The sequence below is a fragment of the Microcaecilia unicolor genome, chromosome 6 (genome assembly GCF_901765095.1).
Source record: "Microcaecilia unicolor chromosome 6, aMicUni1.1, whole genome shotgun sequence".
NCBI lineage: Eukaryota > Metazoa > Chordata > Amphibia > Gymnophiona > Siphonopidae > Microcaecilia > Microcaecilia unicolor.
The window spans coordinates 36207300-36231777 of NC_044036.1; the positions used below are offsets into that span (position 1 = coordinate 36207300).

The window sequence follows — 24478 nt, forward strand, 5'->3', positions numbered from 1 at the left end:
CGCTCCATGGTGCGACCGCACCTGGAGTATTGTGTTCAGTACTGGTCTCCGTATCTCAAAAAAGATATAGTAGAATTGGAAAAGGTACAGCGAAGGGCGACGAAAATGATAGTGGGGATGGGACGACTTTCCTATGAAGAGAGGCTGAGAAGGCTAGGGCTTTTCAGCTTGGAGAAGAGACGGCTGAGGGGAGATATGATAGAAGTGTATAAAATAATGAGTGGAATGGATCGGGTGGATGTGAAGCGACTGTTCACGCTATCCAAAAATACTAGGACTAGAGGGCATGAGTTGAAGCTACAGTGTGGTAAATTTAAAACGAATCGGAGGAAATATTTCTTCACCCAACGTGTAATTAGACTCTGGAATTCGTTGCCGGAGAACGTGGTACGGGCGGTTAGCTTGACGGAGTTTAAAAAGGGGTTAGATAGATTCCTAAAGGACAAGTCCATAGACCGCTATTAAATGGACTTGGAAAAATTCCGCATTTTTAGGTATAACTTGTCTGGAATGTTTTTACGTTTGGGGAGCGTGCCAGGTGCCCTTGACCTGGATTGGCCACTGTCGGTGACAGGATGCTGGGCTAGATGGACCTTTGGTCTTTCCCAGTATGGCACTACTTATGTACTTATGTAGACTGCCCCAACTTGACATTTCGTCCTTTAGATTGTAAGCTCCTTTGAGCAGGGGCTGTCCTTCTTCGTTAAACTGTACAGCGCTGTTAGCGCTTTAGAAATGTTAAGTAGTAGTAGTAAAGCATCCAGGCTGGTTTAAGGCAAAAGATGCACATTCAGGGAGCAAATCTCTCACCTGATCCATGCACAGAACAAGCTGACTGTGACTATCACACCGCACGCAAAATCAGAGTTTGAAGTCCAAATTTGAGCTTCCAGTTTGGGCTAGATAAGCGAATACGCTATCGCAGTAAGGGGGACCCGGTAGGATCCCGCTGTATCTGTCTTTTACCTTTTGCCCGCAAGGCAACGAATGATAAGGGTGGCAAAGTACATTCGCCAGTGAATGTTTTACGACTACTAGTACTACTACTACTACTACTATTTAACATTTCTAGAGCGCTACAAAGTGTACGCAGCGCTGTACAAACACAGAAGAAAGACAGTCCCTGCTCAAAGAGCTTACAATCTAATAGACAAAAAGTAAAGCATTTAAATTTAAAATATTTAAGCAGTCAAGCACAAGAGAACAGTCACAGAAGGACAGAAGATGTTGAAGGGTGGTCAGTGTGATTAGGTGTAACTCTGGTTGGAGTAGTGGGAGAAGGTGATAGAAGAATAGAAATGGGTGAGGTAAAGTAATGAGTGGGTTGATAGGGAGGTTATATAAGACATGTCACTCTAGGGGTGGGTGGGTGGAAGCAGGAGAAGGCATTCTCCGCAGCCCATCCGCGAGACGGAAAATGCTCTCCGAAGCATACTAGTGCTACTATGGATATGGAGGCCAAGGAGGAAGGGCGGAAAACACCGCCTAAACCAAGGAGGTTAAATTAACCTCCTCGGCCTAAACCAACACCAACCACGGCGTCCTACCTGCACCCTCCCCGTTACGCGTCACCCTCCCTACGAAATAAATGGTATGACTGAGGGGGTTGTGCGCCCCGCCAACTTGACCCAGCCCAACCATAACCGCTCTGGCAACGGAGCAGCCGGACGCTCGGGCACCAACCTCCAACGAAAACAACACCCCGGCCAGCACGCGCTAACTGAATGCTGCAGCTCGTGCCTGCCTCCCTCCAGTCCTCATTCCAGCCAGGACTAGAGAGGGCGGGGCTAAACTACGACCACGCGCCGTGCCCGCCTCCTTCCCCTCCCGCCCGTTTGAAGTGGGAGAGCGCGTGGCCTCCGGCTGTCCCGCCGAGGCCTCTGAGTTGACGGCGATCCTGTCAGTCATTCATTAAAAAAAAAAAAAAAAAAAGATTACGCAAACCGCATTCGGGCGACGTGCGCGAATAGCGTAGCGGTGATTAGCTACGCTTCAGTTTTAGCGTAGGCACCCTTGAGGGCTCGCGGGCTGTAGCGAAACTTTCCTAAGGCAGCAGGTGAGAGAAGTGAGTGAGGTCAGACTCACTCACACACAGGCAGCAGCGCTGGAAGTGCGACGGCGAGAGGGAAGGGTGACGACGGGCGGCGAATCCGCGGCGAACATGGAGGCCAAGGAGACGGAGTTGTGTGAGAGCCTGATCATATGGGTGAGGAAGGGGGGGCGTTTTGGGTAGGACGTGACAGGTGTGTGTCTCTGAGAGGGGCTTTCCCCCCCTCGAGGAGGAGACAGGTGAGCTCGGCCCGCGGACACGTCACGTTTAGGGAAACTTGCCTCTTGATGAGCTCAGTGTTCATAGTTCTGGCTTTTTGGGGTTAGTTATCAGAGGTGTTTTTGTTTGGGGTTTCTTTTTTTAAACACCCCTTGAAGCTGTTTTGCGGGTTCTTCCACCTCTCCCGATTTCCTGGTGGAAAAATTGTTCAGAGGAAACTGTGGCATTTAATTTCTTGCTGTTGTTTTTTTTTTCCCCCGAAGAGGTGGGGTGGGTGGTTCTATGGTTCATTTTATTGCTGTCAAAGTCGAGTGGAAAGAAGCAGTGCTGCTGTTGAATTATAAATGCTGGGAGGAAGGGCTAAGGACCCTCGTGAAACTGCATCCTGGGCTCAATAAGGCATGTGTAGATGCTGGCAGAGCTCACCATGGTAGATATAAAATGTTTGAATAATCCCTTTTTTTTTTAATGTAAACAAACTGGAAATTGATTTCAAGTGTCTGCTATAATTCTATAGCACATATCGTATGTATGCCTTCATTAAAGGCTCCTTTTATAAAGCGGCGCTACTGGTTAGCATGCACGGAATGTGAAAAAGTCCATGCTAATTGGTAGCGCTGCTTTGTAAAAGGAGCCCTAAGTTTTGTTGTTTATAATATCTTGTTACTGACAGTAGTCGATAGAATCGTAGGATTGTAACGTAGTAACATAGTAGATGACGGCAGAAAAAGACCTGCACGGTTCATCCAGTCTGCCCAACAAGACAACTCATATGTGCTACTTTTTGTGTATACCCTACTTTGATTTGTACCTGTCCTCTTCAGTGCACAGACCGTATAAGTCTGCCCAGCACTATCCCTGCCTCCCAACCACCGGCTCTGGCACAGACCGTATAAGTCTGCCCAGCTCTATCCCCGCCTCCCAACCACCAGTCCCGCCTCCCACCACCGGCTCTGGCACAGACCATATAAGTCTGCCCAGCACTATCCCCGCCTCGCAATTGTATTTTGTTTCGTAATTATCCATGACCTGGACCAAATTATCAAAAAAGTTCTGAATTTAGGGCGTGATGTACTAAAAGCTAATTTCGTTTTGGGCTCCTTTTTACCAAGCTGTAAGCACTAGTGGAGTGGAGGAGTGGCCTTATGGTTAGTGCTGTGGGTTTCAGACCTGAAGAACTGGGTTTCATTCCCACTGCTGCCAAACGGTTGAGGCAGTGGGTTGAGATCCTGGGGAACTGGGTTCAATTCCCATTGCATCTCCTTGTGACCCTGGCAAGTCACTTAACCTCCCATTGCTCCAGGTACAGATAACCTTAGATCGTGGACCCATTAGGGACAGAAAAGTACCTGTAAAAAGTAGAATATATAAACTGCTTTGACTGTATCTAAGAAAGGCAGTATATGAAAATGTGGACTAAACATAAACAGCACAAAAGGGCTTACCATGCTGAGGCATCCCACAGTAAGTTCCAAATGTGTATGCACAAACCATGTGCTAAAAGTTTTTTAAATTTTTCTAGAAGGGACATGTCGGGGCAGAGAGTGAGTGTTTCAGTGCTATTCAGCGTATCTATATTACTGCATGCTAATAGCACATTAGCCCTCACCACTTACAAAATAAGTGGTAGTTCACGCTCTAATTTTTGGTAATGGCTGTGCGCTAATTTCCCCATTAATGTGTGGCTGTTACCGTGGAAGCCCTTACTACCACCTATTAAGGAGGTGGTAAGGGCTTCTGTGCTACTTCCGCACTAATCAATCAGCATGCGGTAATGCGCCTGCACTACCCTATTAGCTCATGCATGCCTCCTGCTTTGGAAGATAAATATTTTCCAGTGTGGGATTAGCACACAGTGAGTGGAAAACTAACGTGGGATACCTCAGCGTTTCCTACGGTAGTGCCCTTTTAGCGCAGGGTAGGCCCACATTAAGCCTACCGCGCCTTAGTAAAAGGACCCCTTAGTGCATGGGATAACCCACATAAGGGCACACTAAGGCTGCTTTCTACAGCTGCTTTGTAAAAGGACCTCTTTATGAAGCTGGCATGAGTAACACAACAAAACTAAAGTACGTAATGGACAAAACGCAACTCTTCCGATGTACGTTTCCCTAATGTGGCTATGCCACATGAACTTCATCTTACCACAACATCACTTTGTATTTGTTCTCACCGGAGTCTGCAAACGCCTCTCCGGTACTATGTAAGCCACATTGAGCATACAAATAGGTGGGAAAATGTGGGACACAATTGTAACAAATAAATAATATCTCTGGGTTCAAGAGGTTTTCATGCAGGATCAAATGTGCTAAGTTATTTTCTTGAGTGCATATTTAACTCAAATACCTTTTTTTAAATTTATTTATTTTTGTTTGTTTTCCATGGTTCATTCTTGACACTATTTCAGTATGAACTGTGGATAATATTATCTGAGTGTTCAGCACCACAGGCACGAGTTGTAGCTCCTGTGGTACCACTTTAATACATTTCTGACTAGCTTTCTGGAGTTACGCTTTCCATCAGGTCAGTGTAGAATGAGCCAAGAAGGATGATGTGCTAATATTATTTTATGCTGCCTTCCTTTCTTAGATTTCTTAAGGTAGCTAACCTAATTAAAAATAGAAAAGAAGCTGCAAAATAAAATATGGTTACAAGATTAGTAAGAAAACAACCCAAAGGTAAAGAACCCCTATGCAATGTCCAAATAGAAAAACAAAATAGTAGGGATGGACCAAAAAAGCTTTTCACAGTCAAATGCAAACAATTTTTATTCAGCACCCGTTGTGTAATTGACCCCAACACGGGGCTGTGTTTCGACGGGACTTGCCTGTTCGCTTCAGGGGTCATACACTGAATGGTAGAACACAAATATAAGTGAAGAACAATTACTGTGGTATATGTAAAGACCGCTGAATCACAGTATCTTGAAACCAGACGTCACAGAGTCTACCAAAAATTACTCTAAAAACATGGTAATAAACCTGGAAAAGCAAGGGAAGAAAAGTAAATAAAACAAATCTACATACGATGAGTAAACTAAACAATGTCCATTAGAGTAAGAATTAGTAAGTAAAATGAATGGAGAAAGACTGATGGTTTGTAATAACCTTAAATAGTAGTAGTAGTAATAATAAATGTATTATTAAAATTCAGAATTTAAGGGCCCTGTTTGCTAAGCTGTGCTGTAGGCGTGCTAACTTTTTAGTGTGCGCTAAAAATTAGCGTGCACCAACGCTACAGACACCCATAGGAATGAATATATGGGTGTCTCTAGCATTAGCATGTGCTAAAAAGTTAGCACGCCTACAGCGCGGCGTAGTAAACAGGCCTCTAATATAGGTAAAAATTGATAGCATAAAATAGTCTAAATGTAAGCTCTTTATTACTAAACTTAAGCAAGGGCCCATTTTATTTAAAGCCTTAAATTTAAGACAGTTAGGTGCACTTCTACTGAAGAGCATTAAGCTCATCATGCATGATTAGCACATGCAAACAGGTTACCGCCGATATGAGTTAAAGCATTTTGCAGTGTTTTCCTGTTTGCATGCAGTAACCTATAAATTATTGATTAAAGAAAAAAACATTTTTGGAGGGTGTGTCATGGGCAGGCAGTGGGTATTCTCATGTTATCCATAGTGCATTATGATTAGCAGACTTAGGGCCCTGTTTACAAAGGCACGCTAGCATTTTTAGCACACGCTAACCATGTGGACACCCATAGGAATATCATGGGCATTTATATGGTTAACACGTGCTAATATTTAGCGTACCTTTGTAAACAGGGCCCTTAATGTGGGACCACTTACTACCTCCTAAGTTAACTCTAGGCAGGTCCCACGCACTAATGACAACATTTAGCACAGAACCTGCAATCAAATTTTTTTTTTTTCAAAAACACCCCCCAAAATGGCACATTAAGGGGGTCCTTTTACAAAGTGGCGGTAGAGCTACCGTCGCTTTGTCACGCGCCAGTCTGGCACCATTTCTGGTGCGACTGGAAAATACCGCTGGGTTATTATTTTATTTTTTATTTTTGTTACATTTGTACCCCGCGCTTTTTTCCACTCATGGCAGGCTCAATGCGGCAGGCAATGGAGGGTTAAGTGACTTGCCCAGAGTCACAAGGAGCTGCCTGTGCCGGGAATCAAACTCAGTTCCTCAGTTCCCCAGGACCAAAGTCCACCACCCTAACCACTGGGCCACTCCTCCACTGTTGCTACTGTTTGAGATTCTACATGGAATGTTGCTATTCCACTAGCAACATTCCATGTAGAAGTCGGCCCTTGCAGATCACCAATGTGGCCGCGCAGGCTTCTGCTTCTCAGGACGTCAGACTCACAGAAACAGAAGCCTGCGCAGCCTTCTACATGGAATGTTGCTAGTGGAATAGCAACATTCCGTGTAGAATCTCCAATAGTAGCAACATTCCATGTAGAATCTCCAATAGTATCTATTTTATTTTTGTTACATTTGTACCCCGCACTTTCCCACTCATAGCAGGCTCAATGCGGCTTACATGGGGCAATGGAGGGTTAAGTGACTTGCCCAGAGTCATAAGGAGCTGCCTGTGCCTGAAGTGGGAATCGAACTCAGTTCCTCAGTTCCCTAGGACCAAAGTCCACCACCCTAACCACTAGGCCACTCCTCCACTCCACAGGAGCCCCTATAATAGTTGGCAATAAGAGTTGCTCCCAGAAATGGCTGCGTGGCAAGTGTTTAGTTACCACACAGCCATTTCCTTTTTTGGCTTTTTACCCACTGTGGTAAATGGGGCCTCGGCATGAAGGGGCACTTAATCTGGGCTTAATATTCAGGAGAGTCCCACTTTGAAATGCATTAAGCCCAGATTTTTATTACAGATTAGAAAACAGCTCCTTTTACTAAGGGGGTCATTTTCTAACCGAGTGTGCTACTAACACTGTTAATGGGTATTATTTATTTCAAGACTTTGTCCCAGATACAGGGAATTGCAATAACCTTTGTGAGGTAAAATCATCCGTTGTACTAGCCCTCTAGAATGATCCTCATAAAAATAAGGTCTAATAGCTCAAAGTTTTCTCAGCTTAAACGTGACAACTTTAAATAGTCTCTTCACCTGTGACTTCATAGAGAAGTTAATAGAACCCTAGATGAATCACCTTTTTGTTCAGGCCTAACAGTACCAGTAGACAGAGCAAGAGATACTTGATCAATACTGCCCTGAGATGGCAAAAGGAAGCAAGTGCATGTTTTTACTGAAGCACTTGCTTCCTTTTGCCATTGCAAAGCAGAGTAGTATTACTAAACCAGAGAAATTAGTGAAAAGCAAACTCCCAATACAAGCTCTAAAAGAAGATAATGGCGCACGTCCCTTCAGTATACCTAGCTGCAAACTGTGCCAACACATCTCACAGGATCCCAGAGTCACTGACGTAGGAAAAACATTCAGCGTAAGGGGATCTTTCACATTGTGATCCTCAATTGTGGTATATATCATTCAATAGAAAAAGTGTGGAGAAGGGTGCTATATTGGAGAAACAAGCCAGATGCCAAAGATGAAGCTCAATTTACATAGACACAATATTAAACATACCAGAGCCAACCAGGATGCCACCTCTGTGGGACAGCACTTTAGAAAACCAGAACACTGCATCAGTGATCTTATGCTAAGAATACTAAAAGGAAATTTTAAGACAATTCAGGAATGTAAGACCTTTTTCAAGTCAAAATGATGGAAATATTTTGACAGATACCAGACAGATCTGGGCTTTCTATCCCACTATAGACCATAAAATTATACTTCTTTGTCACTCTTTTATCAGCCATCGATCTCTCCCTGTCTCTCACCCACCCAGCTCTTCCTGTTTCTCACCTAACTCACCCCACCCTCATCCTGTGAGACTGTCATTGGAATGCTTTGATGTTTCTCTATATATACTGATATTTGTTAACATTTGCTTATTTCTGATTTGAAGACAAGTTACCTTTGAAAGCAATATTTAAAGTAGTCCAATAAAAAAGGTATCGTCTTTTCTATGTTTTGGTTTATTTCTATTTGCTACTAATCAGGGGCGTATCTGAAAGTTGGCGGTAGCGGGGGCCGAAGCCAGAGTGAGGGGGCACATTATAGCCCCCCCCCCCCGCCGCCGCCATTTCCGACCCCCCCCCTGCCGCCGTGGGTACCTTTGCTAGTGGGGGACCCCAACCCCCACCAGCCGAGGTCCGCTTCCTCCTGCCGCTGCGAGGTTTTTTAAGTTCTTCATCGGGATTCGTCCTCCGTCACTCTGTGCTGCTGTTCAAAGAAGCTGCTAGCTGAATGCAGTTTCGGACTGAGTCTGACGTCACTGCTGCACGTTGTACGTGCAGGACGTCAGACTCATGTACAACGTGCAGCAGCGACGTCGGACTCAATCCGAAAACTGCATTCAGCTAGCAGCTTCTTTGAACAGCAGCACAGAGTGACGGAGGACGAACCCCGATGAACTTAAAAAACCTCGCAGCGGCAGGAGGAAGCGGACCTCGGCTGGTGGGGGTTGGGGTCCCCCGCCAGCAAAGGTACCCACGGCGGCAGTAGGGGGGGTCCAGGGCGAAATCTGCGGGGGCCCAGGCCCCTGTGGCCCCACGCAGATACGCCCCTGCTACTAATACAACAGTCCAAATTCCACCCTTTTATGGTTCTCAGAAATGGAAAACTCTTGACCTGTTCCTGTCATCAGCTGTCTAATTGTACTGCCTAATGTTTGATCTCAGCTTAATGTATAACATTGTTTTGTATAGTATAAGTTGTTGGGGTTTTTTTCTTTTGTTTGCTATATTTTTGAAAACCTCAATAAAAATATTTTTTAAAAGAAAAAATAGTTACAGAAGGTAAACTTGTAACTTTTTCAGACTGCTTATGGACCCATGACATGAAAAATCAGCCATTCTCAGCGTGTTGGATCCACTACTTTAGTCACCTTTTCCCAGAGATGGGCTCATATTGGTCTCACAAGAATGGCATAGAAAAGAGCCATGTGATGCTGACTGTTAGAGCTCCTTTTTTGATTGTAGCACAAAAATTCAAGTGCCGTAGTACCTGGAATTTGTTGAGCGCTGGTGCAGTAGTAAAGGATTCTTGGATGCCTTTTCTGGCTATATTTTATGATTTCAAAATAAATTCTTAGAGAAAAGAAAAGACCATATATATAACGGCACAAACTGGCAACTTATATACCACAGCTAAATAGCATTCATGTAGTAGAATAGTGCGATTGACATGAAGGTGAAAAAACCCCTCAGAACCCAACCTGCTCATGGAACCTTTTCCATTCCATTCTTCCTGTCAAACCTTTTGCTTATGATGTCATCCTACCGTATCATCACCTCCTAACAATCTTTCTGCACAATTATACTGCTACATTTCTGAAAATATATTTTTTGCAGTAGCATAAACTAAAATACAATGAAAGATGACTTGGTAACCTTGGTGTTTTTAATGGAAATTTTTTTTGTGTTCTGTGCAAGCTATCCAAAGCCTGTGCATTAAGCAATATGCCTGTAGTAGCCTTGTCAAATGCTACTGCCAAATAATTATTTGTTACTACCCAACAGTTCCCTTAAACCTTTGAGGGCAATTCTGTTTGGAGCACTGTCACACATTTCTTAATTTGATTGGTTTATTTTCTGTGTATTTGGGAGGGAAGTCATTTGCGATGTGATATTCTTAGAGGCTCATTTTTGAAAGAGAAACATGTCCAAAAAGTATCATAAAGCAGCATTTGGACTTTCTCTCAAAATTATTGTAATTCCTGATGTTTATTCAGCTTTTGTCTGATACCTGCAGTGAACTTTTGGTATTTTGAGGGTTATAAGACTATAGTAATAATAATAATAAAAACATCCAAATCAGTATTTTTGAAACCTATTTTTATTTATTTATTTATTGCATTTGTATCCCACATTTTCCCACCTCTTTGCAGGCTCAATGTGGCTTACAATACATCATGAATAGTGGAAATATATTAGAAAATAGACAATTAATGTTACAGAAGGATCTTGGGTAACATGATAATGATAGAACATGATAGTAGTATACAAGCAGGAATTCTAAGACAGTTCTGAATATATTTGGAGAAGTTGAGTATGTTCACATTGGTTGATCTTTGTGGTATGCCTTGTTAAAGAGATAGGTCTTCAGCAATTTGCGGAAGTTCGTTAATTCGTGAATCATTTTTACGTTGCGCAGCAATGCGTTCCATAACTGTGTGCTCAAGTAGGTAAAGCTTGACGCGTGCATTAGTTTGTATTTTAGACCTTTGCAGTTAGGGAAGTGCAGATTAAGGCATGTGCGGGATGATCTTTTGGCATTCCTAGGTGGTAAGTCAATCAGGTCTGACATGTAGGCTGGTGCATCTCCATGAATGATTTTATGGACTAGGGAGCATATTTTGAACGTGATGCATTCTTTAAGTGGGAGCCAGTGTAGTTTTTCTCGTAGGGGTTTTGCACTTTCATATTTTGTTTTACCGAATATGAGTCTAGCTGCAGTGTTCTGGTCTGTCTGAAGTTTCTTAATTATTTGCTCTTTACAGCCGGCGTATAGTGCGTTACAGTAGTCCAGATGAATGAACACCAATGATTGTACCAGGTTACGGAAAACAGTCCTTGGGAAGAAAGGTCTTCATCTTTTTAATTTCCACATTGAGTGGAACATCTTTTTGGTTGTGTTTTTCGCGTGGCTCTCGAGTGTTGGGTGTCGATCGATGGTAACTCCAAGGATTCTTAGGGTGTACGAAATTGGAAGGTTCAGATTAGCTGTGTTAATGGCGGTGAATTTGTTCTTGTTATGTTGAGAGGTATTAGGCATTGGGTTTTTTCTGCATTAAGTTTCAGCCGAAATGCATCTGCCCATGAATGCATGATCTGGAGACTTTGGTTGATGTCATTGGAAATTTCCTTTAGATCTTGTTTAAATGGGATGTAGATCGTCACGTTATCTGCGTATATGTATGGGTTGAGGTTTTGGTTTGATAATAGTTTGGCCAAGGGTATCATCATTTAAGTTGAATAGAGTCGGTGAGAGGGGGGGTCCCTGTGGGACTCCGCATTCAGGTATCCATGTGCCTGAAGTAATCGAGTTAGATGTCACTTGGTATGATCGTGTAGTTAGGAATCCTTTGAACCAATTGAGAACGTTACCTCCAATTCCGAAGTACTCAAGGATATGTAGTAATATTCCATGATCGACCATGTCGAAAGCGCTTGTCATGTCAAATTGTAGAAGTAGTATGTTCTTTCCATTTGCAATCATTTGTTTGAATTTGGTCATGAGAGTAACTAGTACTGTTTCAGTACTGTGGTTAGACCAAAATCCTGACTGGGAGTCGTGGAGTATTGAGAATTTATTTAAATAGTTTGTGAGTTGTTTGGTTACTAACCCTTTTGTTAGTTTGATTATTAAGGGAATGGATGCTACTGGCCTGTAGTTGGTTAGTTCGCTGGCACTTTTCTTTGCGTCTTTGGGTATGGGGGTGAGTAGAATGTTTCCTTTCTCCTTCAGGAAGAGTCCATTTTGTAACATATAATTCAAGTGTATCGTAATGTCTGTTATAAATTGTTGAGGAGTAGATGTCATAAGGTTGTTTGGACAGATGTCTAGTTTGCAATGAGATTTGGCAAATCTTTTGAGCGTTTGGGAGATGATATCCTCTGATAGTGTTTCGAAGTTTAGATGATTTCTATGCTGTTTCTATGATTTCTATACTGTTCGTCTGTAGTGCATCCAAATCTGAAGAGGGCATGTTGGGGGCTTGTTAAGGATGGGATTTGGATGTTCCTAAGACTTTGTCATTTTTCAGCCGTAATGGAAAAAAACAAAACAGACCAAGACTAAAACCAAGACATTTTGAGCTAGACCTGTTTTTACAATGAATAAGCCATGAAAAGGTGCCCTCAATGACTAGATGACCTCCCCTAGTGGACACTGACCCCCTCCCACCCCCCAAAAATGTGATTAAAAACATTACTTTCCAACCTCTGTGCCAGTCTCAGATGTTAGAGCAGCATGCAGGTCCCTGGAGTAATCTAGTGGTGGGTGCAGTGTATTGTAGGCAGGTGAACCCAGGCCCATACTCCCCTCCCCCCCTTATCTGTTACACTTGTGGAGGAAACTGTGAGTCTCTAAAACTCACCAGAAACCCACTGTACCCACATAAAGGTTCCCCTTTCACCCATAAGGGCTATTGTAGTGGTGTACAGCTGGGGGTAGTGGGTTTTGGGGGGGCTCAGCAGACAGATAAGGAAGCAGTAGTTGACGATACATTGAAACCCTCTGCTCAGTATGAGGCAGCGGCTAAGAAAGCAAATAGAATGTTAGGTATTAGGAAAGGAATGGAAACCAACAATGAGGATGTTATAATTCTTTTGTATCGCTCCATGGTGTGACCGCACCTCGAATACTGTGTGCAGTTCTGGTCACCGCATCTCAAAAAAGATATAGTGGAAATAGAAAAAGGTACAGAGAAGGGCAACAAAAATGATATAGGGGTGGGACGACTTCCCTATGAGGAAAGGCTAAAGCGGCTAGGGCTCTTCGGCTTGGAGAAAAGATAGCTGAGGGAAGCTATGATAGTCAAGTCGCTTCACTGGCTCCCTATCCGCTTCCGCATACGGTTCAAACTTCTCCTTTTGACCTACAAGTGCATCCACTCCGCAGCTCCTCAGTACCTTTCCGCTCTCATCTCTCCCTACACTCCTCCCCGGGAACTCCGTTCGCTGGATAAATGTCTCCTGTCGTCCCCCTTCTCCCCCACTGCTAACTCCCGGCTCTGTTCCTTCTATCTCGCTGCTCCCTATGCCTGGAATAGACTCCCTGAGCCAGTACGTCAGGCTCAGTCTCTGGCTGTCTTCAAGTCTAGGCTTAAAGCCCACCTCTTTGCTACTGCTTTCGACTCCTAACCATGACTCTCTTACTCAACGTCCTCACATATCACCCCTACCACTGCAATTTCCCCACCCCTAGCTGTCTGTTCGTCTGTCCAAGTTAGATTGTAAGCTCTGTTGAGCAGGGACTGTCTTTTCATGTTAATTTGTACAGCGCTGCGTAAGTCTAGTAGTGCTATAGAAATGTTTAATAGTAGTTTAATAGTAGTAGTAGGTCTATAAAATAATGAGTGGAGTGGAACGGGTAGACTTGAATCGCTTGTTTACTGTTTCCAAAAATACTAGGACTAGGGGGCACACAATAAAGCTACAAAGTGGTAAAAAAAATCAGATAAACTATTTCTTCACTCAATGTGTAATTAAACTCTGGAATTCGTTGCCAGAGAATGCGGTAAAGCAGTTAGCTTAGTGGGGTTTAAAAAAGGTAAGTCCCTAAGCCATTATTAAGATGGACTTGGGGAAAATCCACTGCTTATTTCTGGGATAAGCAGCATAACATGTATTGTCCTGTTTTGGGATCTTGCTGGGTACTTGCCACCTGGATTGGCCACTGTTGGAAACAGGATGCTAGGCTTGATGGACCTTCAGTCTGTCCCAGTATGGCAACACTTATGTTCGTAATGTGTAATTGGGAGCATTTATTTGAAGTCCACTGCAGTGCCCCCTTGCCTTGGGTGGCTCATTGCTTGCTCTCCTGTGATGTCTGAGGGAGCAGTCTACTAAAAATGCTGGCTCCTTCTACATCCCAGTGGCTTTGTTTTCTATGTATTTCACTTGGACTTTTTTCCCCCCGAGAATGATAAAAAAAAATAAATACAAAGCACAAACCCTTGTTTGAAATGGTATTTTCGGATTTTGGACGTTTTGTGCAAATGCCTCTCAATCTATTCCAGTCTGGTCTTGTGAGTTCCCCTTTTGTGATACAGAAAGATTGTTGAACTGCTTAAAATGGTCTAGCAATAAAGTGGGTAATTGATATTGAATGAATATTAGTATTTGTGATAGATTTCATGTACATGACGTACACTTTCTGTTTGGGAAATATGTGGACAGTCTTATTTGTTGAGATGGAACACCTACAAAACCAGTACCGATAGCTTGTTTGGGTGTGATTAAACAATTTAAAACTGTGCTACTGGAAAACTTCAGTTTTTTCCTACATTGCTGCAGTAGACAAGCCCTAACAAAATAATAGGTGTGTTCATAGAATAACAGAATTAAATTAGCATATGTTGAGGATTTCATAATTACCTTTTTTGCTGAGGCTATACGATCTACAAATTCTTACATAGAATGGCTAGGTATTCTGTGGAAATAAAATACCTTTATGCTCTTTGCAGGTTTTGACTGGTCTTCATTGTATATATTCCATGTCTAGAATGATTTCTTCTCTGCCAGAGTGGTGTTCTTAGTGCTGCATTCAGTTGATCAGAAACACACCCTCTAAAGAGTGCTGTGCCTGGCTCTTGGTCATTAAAAACAAGCACTTCCAGTTCATTCAGTTTTAGACCTCAATATAATCAACTATGATAATTCTCAGTACAGTGATTCACTCCCAGTAGAGTGCTGATGACTTCTGATGTAACAAATATTGTAAAGCACGAAACCATAAGTTACTGGGTGTGCTAATCTTGGTTCAATGAACTTGCGGAACTATTGTTAGTAATATGTAATTTACCTTTAAAATCGAGTGTGGTACTGGAAGATTGGAGGGTGGTCAATGTAACCCCGATTAAAAAAAAAAAGGTTCCAGAGGAGATCCTGGAAATTATAGACTGGTGAGCCTGACGTCGGTGCCGGGCAAAGTGGTAGAGACTATTATAAAGTACAAAATTACAGAGCATATTCAAAAGCATGGATTAATGAGACAAAACCAACATGGATTTAGTGAACGGAAATCTTGCCTCACCAATCTACTACATTTCTTTGAAGGAGTGAACAAGCCGGTTGATATTCTGTATCTGGATTTTCAGAAGGCGTTTGACAAAGTACCTCATGAAAGATTCCAGAGGAAATTGGAGAGTCATGGGATAGGAAGTAGTGTCCTATTGTGGATTAAAAACTGGTTAAAAGATTAGAAAACAGAGAGTAGGGTTAAATGGCCAGTGTTCTCTATGGAGAAAGGTAGTTAGTGGTGTTCCCCAGGGGTCTGTGCTGGGACTGCTGCTTTTTAACATATTTATAAATGACCTAGAGATGGGAGTAACTAATGAGGTAATTAAATTTGCTGATGACACAAAGTTATTCAAAGTTGTTAAATTGCGAGAGGATTGTGAAAAAATTACAAGAGGACCTTACGAGACTGGGAAACTAGGTAACTAAATGGAAGATGACGTTTAATGTGTTCAAGTGCAAAGTGATGCATGTGGGAAAGAGGAACCCGAATTATAGCTATGTAATGCATGGTTCTACGTTAGGAGTCACGGACCAAGAAAGGGATCTAGATGTTGTCATTGATGATATGTTAAAAGCTTCTGCTCAGTGTGCTGCGGCGGCTAAGAAAGCAAATAGAATGTTAAGTATTATTAGGAAAGGAATGGAAAACAAAAATGAGGACATTATAATGCCTTTGTATCGCTCCATGGTGCGACCGCACCTCGAATATTGTGTTCAATTCTGGTCACCGCATCTCAAAAAAGATATATTGGAATTAGAAAAGGTGCAGAGAAGGGCGAAGAAAATGATAAAGGGGGTGGGACGACTTCCCTATGAGGAAAGGCTGAAGTGGCTAGGGTTCTTCAGCTTGGAGAAAGACGGCTGAAGGGAGATATGATAGAGGTCTATAAAATAATGAGTGGAGGAACGAGTAGACGTGAAGCGTCTGTTTACTCTTTCCAAAAAAATACTAGGACTAGGGGGCATTCGATGAGGCTACAAAGTAGTAAATTTAAAACGAATTGTAGAAAATGTTTCTTCACTCATGTTTAATTAAACTCTGAAATTCGTTGCCAGAGAATGTGGTAAAGGTGATTAGCTTAGCGGGGATTTAAAACGTTTTGGCCAGCTTCCTAAAGGAAAAGTCCATTGACCATTATTAAAATGGACTTGGGGAAACTCCACTGCTTATTTCTGGGATAAACAGCATAAAATGTTTTGTACTTTTTGGGGATTTTGCCAGGTATTTGTGACCTGGATTGGTCACTGTTGGAAACAGGATGCTGGGCTTGATGGACTGTTGGTCTGTCCCAGTATGGCAATACTTATGTACTAAAGGGTTGGCGCTCGACAATGGGCTTGCCGTATGCCGAACTGGAACTACTGCAGGCTTAATGCGGACACTGGCAATAATTCTGCCCCCAGCATGCACTATTTCCATTGCTACACAAACTCAGGTCTGATTTTCTAGCACAGGTTACCCAGCGACAATCGGCTTCCTGGTTACTGCTGTGTTAGCGCAGGAGCCCTTACTGCCACCTCAGTGGTTGATGGTAAGTGCTCCCCCCCCCTGAAATGGCCATGTGGCAAGTGCAAACTTACTGCATGCCCATTTCTTTTTTTGGCCTTTATACGCGCTGCAGTAAAAAGGGTCTCAGCACGCAGCAAAAATGGCCGCTGCTACTAGCGCAGGGCCCTTTTTACCGCAGCTTGGTAAAAGAGCCCCTTAACTGTTTGCTAGAGCATGTCAGCTGCTTGTGTACACTATGGTAGCAAGTGGCCTAAAAAAACAATGGGCTTCTCCCTATGGCGAAATGCTACGCTTCTCTTCTAATCCTTCTTGTGCTGCTTCTGTCTCGTTATATATTTCTTTTTTCATATAGACACTGACACCCACAACTTGAAAGGTATTGTTTCTTAGATGCATATTTTCAAAGCACTTAGCCTTCCAAAGTTCCCTAGGTTTCTATGGAACTTTGGAAGGCTAAGTGCTTTGAAAATATGCCTCACTGTAACCCATGGAACTTTGTAAGTCTAGGTGCTTTGACAATGAGCCCCGTGGAGGGGCATAATCTAACAGAAACGCCTATCTCCATGGGCGTTTATCTCTGAGAACGGGTCCGTGAAGGGGCGGACCCAAGCGTATTTTCGAAAAAATTAGACGTCCATGTTTTATTCGCCAAGTTGTGAGCTGGGCGTTTTTGCTTTTCAGCGATAATGGACAATGAAATCGCCCAGCTCAAAAACGAATAAATCCAAGGCATTTGTTCGTGGGAGGGGCCAGGAGTCGTAGTGCACTGGTCCCCCTAACATGCCAGGACACCAACCAGGCACCCTAGGGGGCACTTTTACAAAAACAGAACAAAAGGTAAAAGAGCTCCCAGGTGCATAGCACCCTTCCCTTGTGTGTAGAGCCCCCCAAATCCCCCTCAAAACCCACTGCCCACAAGTCTACACCATTACTATAGCCCTAAGGAGTGAAGGGGGGCACCTACATGTGGGTACAGTGGGTTCGGGGGGGGTTGGACGACTAAGCATTAAGCAGCACAATTGTAACAGGTAGGGGGGGGATGGGCCTGGGTCCACCTGCCTGAAGTCCACTGCACCCCCTAACAACTGCTCCAGGGACCTACATACTGCTGCCAGGGAGGTGGGTATGACATTTGAGGGTCAAAATAAAAAGTTGTGAAACATCATTTTTTGAGGTGGGAGGGGGTTTATGACCACTGGGGGAGTCAGGGGAGGTCATCCCCGATTCCCTCCAGTGGTCATCTGGTCATTTAGGGCACTTTTTGGGGCCTTATTCGTGAAAAAACAGGGTCCAGGAAAAGTGCCCTAAATTCTAGCTAAAAACGCATACTTTTGTCCCATTATCTGTGAAATGCGCCCATCTCTGTTCGGCAGATAACCACGCCCCAGTTCCGCCTTCGCCACACCTCTGACACGCCCCCATAAACTTTGTCCGCATCCGCGACGGAGTGCAGTTGAAAACGCCCAAAAATCGGCTTTCGATTATACCGCTTTATTCGTTTTTGTGAGATAAACGTCCATCTCCCGATTTAGGTCGGAACTTGGGCGTTTTTCTCGTTCGATTATAAGCTGGATAGTGTAATAGCGAAGCATTTCTCATGAATTAGGGGCCCTTTTACTAAGCCGCGTAAGCGTTTATGTGCACCAAACGCACGCCAAAATGGAGTTACCGCATGGCTTTTGCAGTAATTTCATTTTTGGTTAGCGTCCAATATGTGCGGCCGAAAAATTTTCGGACACATTCCAAGTGACATTTGACGTGTGTAGGTCATTACCGCCCGGTTACCATGTGAGACTTTACCGCTAGGTCAATGGTGGTAAGGTGGCAGACCCGAAATGGACGTTCAGCTATTTTGATTTTGCCGCATGTCCATTTTTGGCAAAAATGTTAAAAAGACCTTTTTTACAGGCGCGCTGAAAAATGGATGGGCGCGCGCCCATACCCGTGCCTACACTACTGCAAGCCATTTTTCAGCGAACCTTAGTAAAAGGACCCTTAAATTTGCAAATACTTTGCTAGTTAGGCTTTCTGGTGTGATGACGCTACATCACTCTTATAGCTTTCTCACTAACCGCTATTGTAGATCTGCCTGGAGAGAATTTTTTTTTGTTTTAATGATCGTTCTAGTTCATTTCTTTCACTTCAAATGGTTTCTTAGTTCAGGATATGTGTGCATATATTAAACACATGGTAACAGATGCAGAGTGAATGAATTTACACAAGTCTAAAACTTGTGCTACTTGAATCCGTATGGTAGCTTTGTTTAGAATGAAATGTTCAGAATACCTCCTTACATTGTGCCATGAAGTATGTGGTTTTTGTTTTCCCTTTCTAGCTGCAGACGTTCAATACCAATGCACCGTGCAAAACTATTGAGGACCTGAGCAGTGGTGTAGCCATGGCACAGACACTTCATAATCTGTAAGTTGCTGGATAAGGTCAAATGAAAAGACTACTCACCTTTTTTTTTTCTTTTTAGTTTGATTTCATTTAATGTCACGTCCTACAAAAGACATTTGAACATTACAATCTCCTGATAAGAGGGGGCTTTTTTGGCCTTAATCACAAGGAAACGTTTTAGGAGAGAGATCATGAAACATAGTACCAAGGTGGCAATCATGCTACCCATTAAAATGTTAATTGCATATTTCATGTGAAATACATTGATTTCATCCTTGTGGAGGAACAGGAGTATGTGGCCCAGGCACTGGCTTTTTCAGGACGCTGGCCTGCCTATGTGGAGGGAAGGGATGCTGTGCCCTAGTCCGTTCACAGCTAGTACCGACACTGCCTTTGGTCTGAGATAGTCTGAAAAATGACCCTTGAAATAAAGATTCCATGGATTCAATGCTAACTGGATTTTAAAATCTACTTCAGAATATATTAAACACAGAGAATGATAGAAAAAAAACATATGTAGTGATTGGCTGGATCATCTAGGTAGTAACCACAAAATCGTGCTCATCGTGTTTGAATTAGTACAAGCAGCAAAGTGCCCAAGTATTTTGTAAAAGTAGGGTGTCTGTTGGGGATTCCTCAAAACTGAAGTACAGCAGTGTAATATCCAAGGGTACACTTTGAATTCTCTACACAGAGAAGACATTTCTAGCTGAGTTCTTCCAGTGAACTATATTTCAAACCATTCTTTGAATATAAATATTATTTTTTTTTTCATTTTAGAGATGCTGTCTGGTTTGATGAATCCTGGCTAAACCGTATTAAAGATGATGTTGGTGATAATCGTAGGATAAAGGTATCCAGAGATGTTTAGTACTTAGTTTAACTTAGCTTTACTGAGTTAAGTCACTAGTGTATAATTCAATAATGAGTGAAAAATAAAACTGTTACTGTAATAAGGGCTGTATTCTCACTGTAGTTCCCAAGCCACATTCAGTCTTTACCTATCTTCTCTCTTGAGACCTGTTTTCTTTCTATGCTGCCCCTTCTCTTCCCTGCTTCACTTTGCTTGAACTGACTTGAATTTAAGGTCAGAAACTGATTGTGTGTGTGGTTACAGCTACAAATTGCAAGCTAGCCTGTGAACTGAGCAAGCACATTCCTTCAGGGGTTATAGCAGTAAACTGAGAACCAGGAAAACCAACACTTGAATCTTTCTTCTCCCACTGGGGGTGGACTGACAGCGATTTGGGCTCCTTAGTAGTGAGGATCATAGATCCTCCCATTTATCCCACTATCTTCTGGGGCTCTGCTTCTTTCGTAATATTTGTAAAGCTCTATTGTAGACAACAAAATTAATGTAGAAATATACAAAGTAGGGTTGTGCATTTATTGGATTAAGTGTTTAATGTGTGTTAAAAATTTTAATGCACGTTATCGTCTCGCTCCCTCGTTGCACCCTTTGTGTGCTTACTTGGTCTGCAAAGACTGGCTGCTGGGTCCCGGTCTGGGTCAGCCCTGCTGCTGTGCTCCCAAGGCTGCCAGGGAAGGTGGAGCCACGCACCCGTGACCCGGAAGTAACCACATCAAATCTAGTGCAAGATTGGAGAGGCTGTAGGCAGCAACAGTGGTTCTCTGTCCTTATATCAGCGTCCTGTCTCCTCTGACAGAACTTCCTGTTTCCGTGCGAGACACTACAGAGGCTTCAGATGGCTGAAAGGAGCAGCATGCTTTCAGCGCTGCAGCACTAAAGGCAAAATCAGAAGGCTGAGAGAAGCAGATAATAAGGAGAGAGAACTGGGGGGGGGGGGGGAATTCGAGGGTTCAGGAGTGCACACAGAGAGAGAGAATGGAGACCAGGGGGAGGAGGGGTTCAGGAGTGCAGGAAAATTTGCTGGGAAAAAGAGGGCAGAGAGAGAGAGATGTTTGAGAGGGACAGATGCTGGAGAGAAATGGTGATCATGGAGGGTAGGGGAGAGTCGGTTCCCATGGAGGGGAAGGGGAGAGAAGAGAAAACAGGAGGAGACGGTGATCATGGAGGGGAGGAGAACTGAAGAGGAGAAGATGGTGTTTATGGAAGGGGAGAGAAGAGATACAGGAGGAGACCGTGCCAATGGAGAGGAAGGGAAGGGGAAAGAAGGGAAAACAGGAGGAGACATGATTGTGGAGGGGAAGGGAATGGGAGAGAAGAAAGACAGGAGGAGACTGTGCCCATGGACAGAAAGGGAAAGTGAGAGAAGAGATACAGGAGAAGACTGTGCCAATAGAGGGGAGGGGAAGGGAAGGGAAGGGGAGAGAAGAGAGATAGGAGGAGACTGTGCCAGTGGAGTTGAGGGGGAACGGAAAGCAGAGAGACAGGAGGAGGTACCCATGGAGGGGAAGGGGAGAGATGGTAGCAGACGGTGCCCATGGAGGGGGAGGAGAGAGAAGAGAGAATGGAGGAGACGGTGCCCATGAATGGAGGGGAAGGGAAGAGATGGAAACTAGGTAGATATGATAAGGAGTAAAAAAAAAAAAAAATGGATGAAAGCTGAATGGGAACGATGGATATAAGGCAGGATGAGAAAGTGGAGAAAAAAAGAAATAGTGATAGACTGGAAGTCCTGGAAGCAGAGTTCAGAGCACAGAGAAGCAGAACCAGAGACAGGGAATGAGATGATTGAAAAGATAAAATCACCAGACAACAAGGGTAAGATAAATTATTTTATTTTTAGTTTAATAATTGAAATATACCAGTTTTGAGAATTTATATCTGCTTTGCACTGTACAGGAGGAAATTTGAAGGCAAACACTTTACAAGATTAACCATTTGATTAAAAAGTTTAATTGCAACAATTCTTGCGTTTTAAAACTTTTAATCGATGTGCAGCCCTCATTCAAAGTAATTAAATTGTGCTAGACTTCAGCATATATTTCACTGTGAATAGAAAACATTTTACAGGGAACAGAGGAGGATTGAGGGAAGGGGACTGACCTGGGAGAAGGAGTGACTAGAGCAGAGCCACCAAGAGATGTTCTGTCCAAAAAAGTGAGATTCACCACCACAGTGAGTTATATTGAAGGCCATTGAGTGAAAGTAGTGCATCTGGGTATCATTTTAGATTTTCCTTTCTTTTCTTTTCTTTTTTTTTTATTACACAAAAGAAGACAAAAACCAAAGGAGGCGCAAAACAACATTTCATTTAAGAATCAAGCATCAACCAAATGCTAATCCCCCCAGTCCCCCCCCCCCCCCCCCAACATTCTCTCCTAATTCCTATGGCAGGAAGTGGTCAAGAATACACACATAACAGAATTTTGCTTTCTGAATGCTACTGAGGCTCTAGGGTAGTGGTTCTTAGGACATACCAAACAGACAATGCTCACATATATGACACCACTGCATGTCTGATCTTCATGGACATTTGATCTGACACAGTACAGCAGTTTTTATGAGCGAAATGTAGACTTCCTTGGTGTCCTTACCAGACCAGTAGAATCTGTGTGTTATGCCCATCAACCGGCAGATGGAGACAGAGAAAATAAGAAGTCCTGCATGCTTCACCAGTAAGGGCACTGTGCAGCCTTAGATGCTCAGTAAATTTCCCTGCCAATTCATCCTCATGTGATGCTTTTTCTCTGAATAGGGACGCATACCCTTCATTCTGTGCATTTCTCTTTGCCTCAGTGGAGTTGAATCTACTGCTCAGCATCATGGGACCTCTGCCTTTTGAGTTTCTCTGAGGAACAAATTGAATGGTTCTCTCCCTCAGGAGGATCTTCTTGGCATCTATCTCTTCAACTAAGAGAATTCTGATTTGCAAGTTTTAGTGTACAAGAGATCGCGTTGTCGAGTTCATGAAGTCAAAATCTTTTCATTTGCTCTATGTCCATTGTATACTTTGAGGTTCCTTCATGTGTCCCAAATTTCAAAGATAGGCATGTTGATGTACCAACCTTTAAGACTACTATTGCCTGGTAGGTTAAAAAATTTTGTTAGCATATATAATTTACTACTACTACTACTTAACATTTCTAAAGCGCTACTAGGGTTATGCAGCGCTGTACAGTTTAACAAAGAAGGACAGTCCCTGCTCAAAGGAGCTTACAATCTAAAGGACAACATGTGCAGTCAGCTTACAATCTAATGGGCAACATGTGCAGACAGTCAATTGGGGCAGTCTAGATTTCCTGGATAGAGGTAAAATGATTAGGTGCCGAAGGTGACATTGAAGAGATGGGCTTTGAGTAAGGATTTGAAGATGGGCAGGGAGGGGGCTCTGCGTATGGGCTCAGGAAGTTTGTTCCAAGCATAGGGAGAGGCAAGGCAGAAAGGGTGGAGCCTGGAGTTGGCGATGGTGGAGAAGGGAGCAGAGAGGAGGGGTTTGTCCTGTGAGCAGAGGTTTCGGGTAGGAGCATAAGGGGAGATAAGGGTAGAGAGGTAGTGGGGGGGCTGCAGATTGAGTGCATTTGTAGGTTAGTAGGAGAAGTTTGAACTGTATGCGGTACCTGATTGGAAGCCAGTGAAGTGACTTGAGGAGAGGGGTGATATGAGCATATCGGTCCAGGCGGAAAATAAGACGTGCAGCAGAGTTCTGAACGGATTGAAGGGATAGGTGGCTAAGTGGGAGGCCAGTGAAGAGTAGATTGCAATAGTCAAGGCGAGAGGTAATAAGAGAGTGGACGAGAGTACGGGTGGTGTGCTCAGAGAGGAAAGGGCGAATTTTGCAGATGTTGTAGAGAAAGAAGCGACAGGTCTTGGCTATCTGCTGGATATGCGCGGAGAAGGAGAGGGAGGAGTCGAAGATGACTTCGAGGTTGCGGGCAGATGAGACCTTCTAAGATATGCTTATCATATGGCGGCACCGTTATGAGCAGTGTTTTTAGTCTATATTTGCAAAGCAATGACATGTTTATTCTTTTGTCCATTCACAAGGCATTATCATCCTCATGCAGGAGCAAGAGCCTATAAAGCCTCTTAGAATGAGGGGATTTGGGCAGGGATTTTGATGTCCCACCCATCTTGGGAACTGCTTTTCTGCATCCTATAGGTTCTAGACTGGTCTGGTGAAGATGGTTTAAAGGATGAGAAATTAAATCTTCTTTTTCCTTTAATTCCACCAGACCAGTCCAGACACACTTTCTAGACTGTTCCAATTTTTGATTGTCTGCACTTCTTGTCCTTTAGATTGTAAGCTCCTTTGAGCAGGGACTGTCCTTCTTTGTTTTTTTTTGTACAGCGCTGCGTAACCCTGGTAGCGCTCTAGAAATGTTAAATAGTAGTAGTAATAAATATATTTCCAGCCATTAATCTACTCTAGCTTAATGTAACCTTACTCTTGTCATTCTATTGTGAACAGTCAAATTCTTCTCATGTCCAGTGTTCAGTTTTTCTCTAATATTTTAACTTTTACAGACTTTACTGGAAATAAGTTTGGATTGTTAATATGATCAATTCATGTGAAAGGAGAAACACATGATCTATTGCTTTGTCATTTGAAATACTGAGTACCTTAGGCTGCACAGTG

At 43.2% G+C, this 24478-nt stretch overlaps 1 protein-coding gene across 1 annotated transcript in view; it reads left to right on the forward strand.

The window, feature by feature from the left end:
• Positions 1-1999: 1999 nt before the first annotated feature.
• The window catches only part of HOOK1 (hook microtubule tethering protein 1), a 140301-nt gene continuing 117822 nt past the window's right edge, over positions 2000-24478 (forward strand). The window contains exons 1-3 of the mRNA XM_030206091.1: positions 2000-2206; positions 18910-18995; positions 19755-19827. Coding sequence (XP_030061951.1) covers positions 2162-2206; positions 18910-18995; positions 19755-19827 — 204 coding nt within the window. The 5' untranslated portion in view covers positions 2000-2161. The remainder of the gene's footprint in view (positions 2207-18909; positions 18996-19754; positions 19828-24478) is intronic.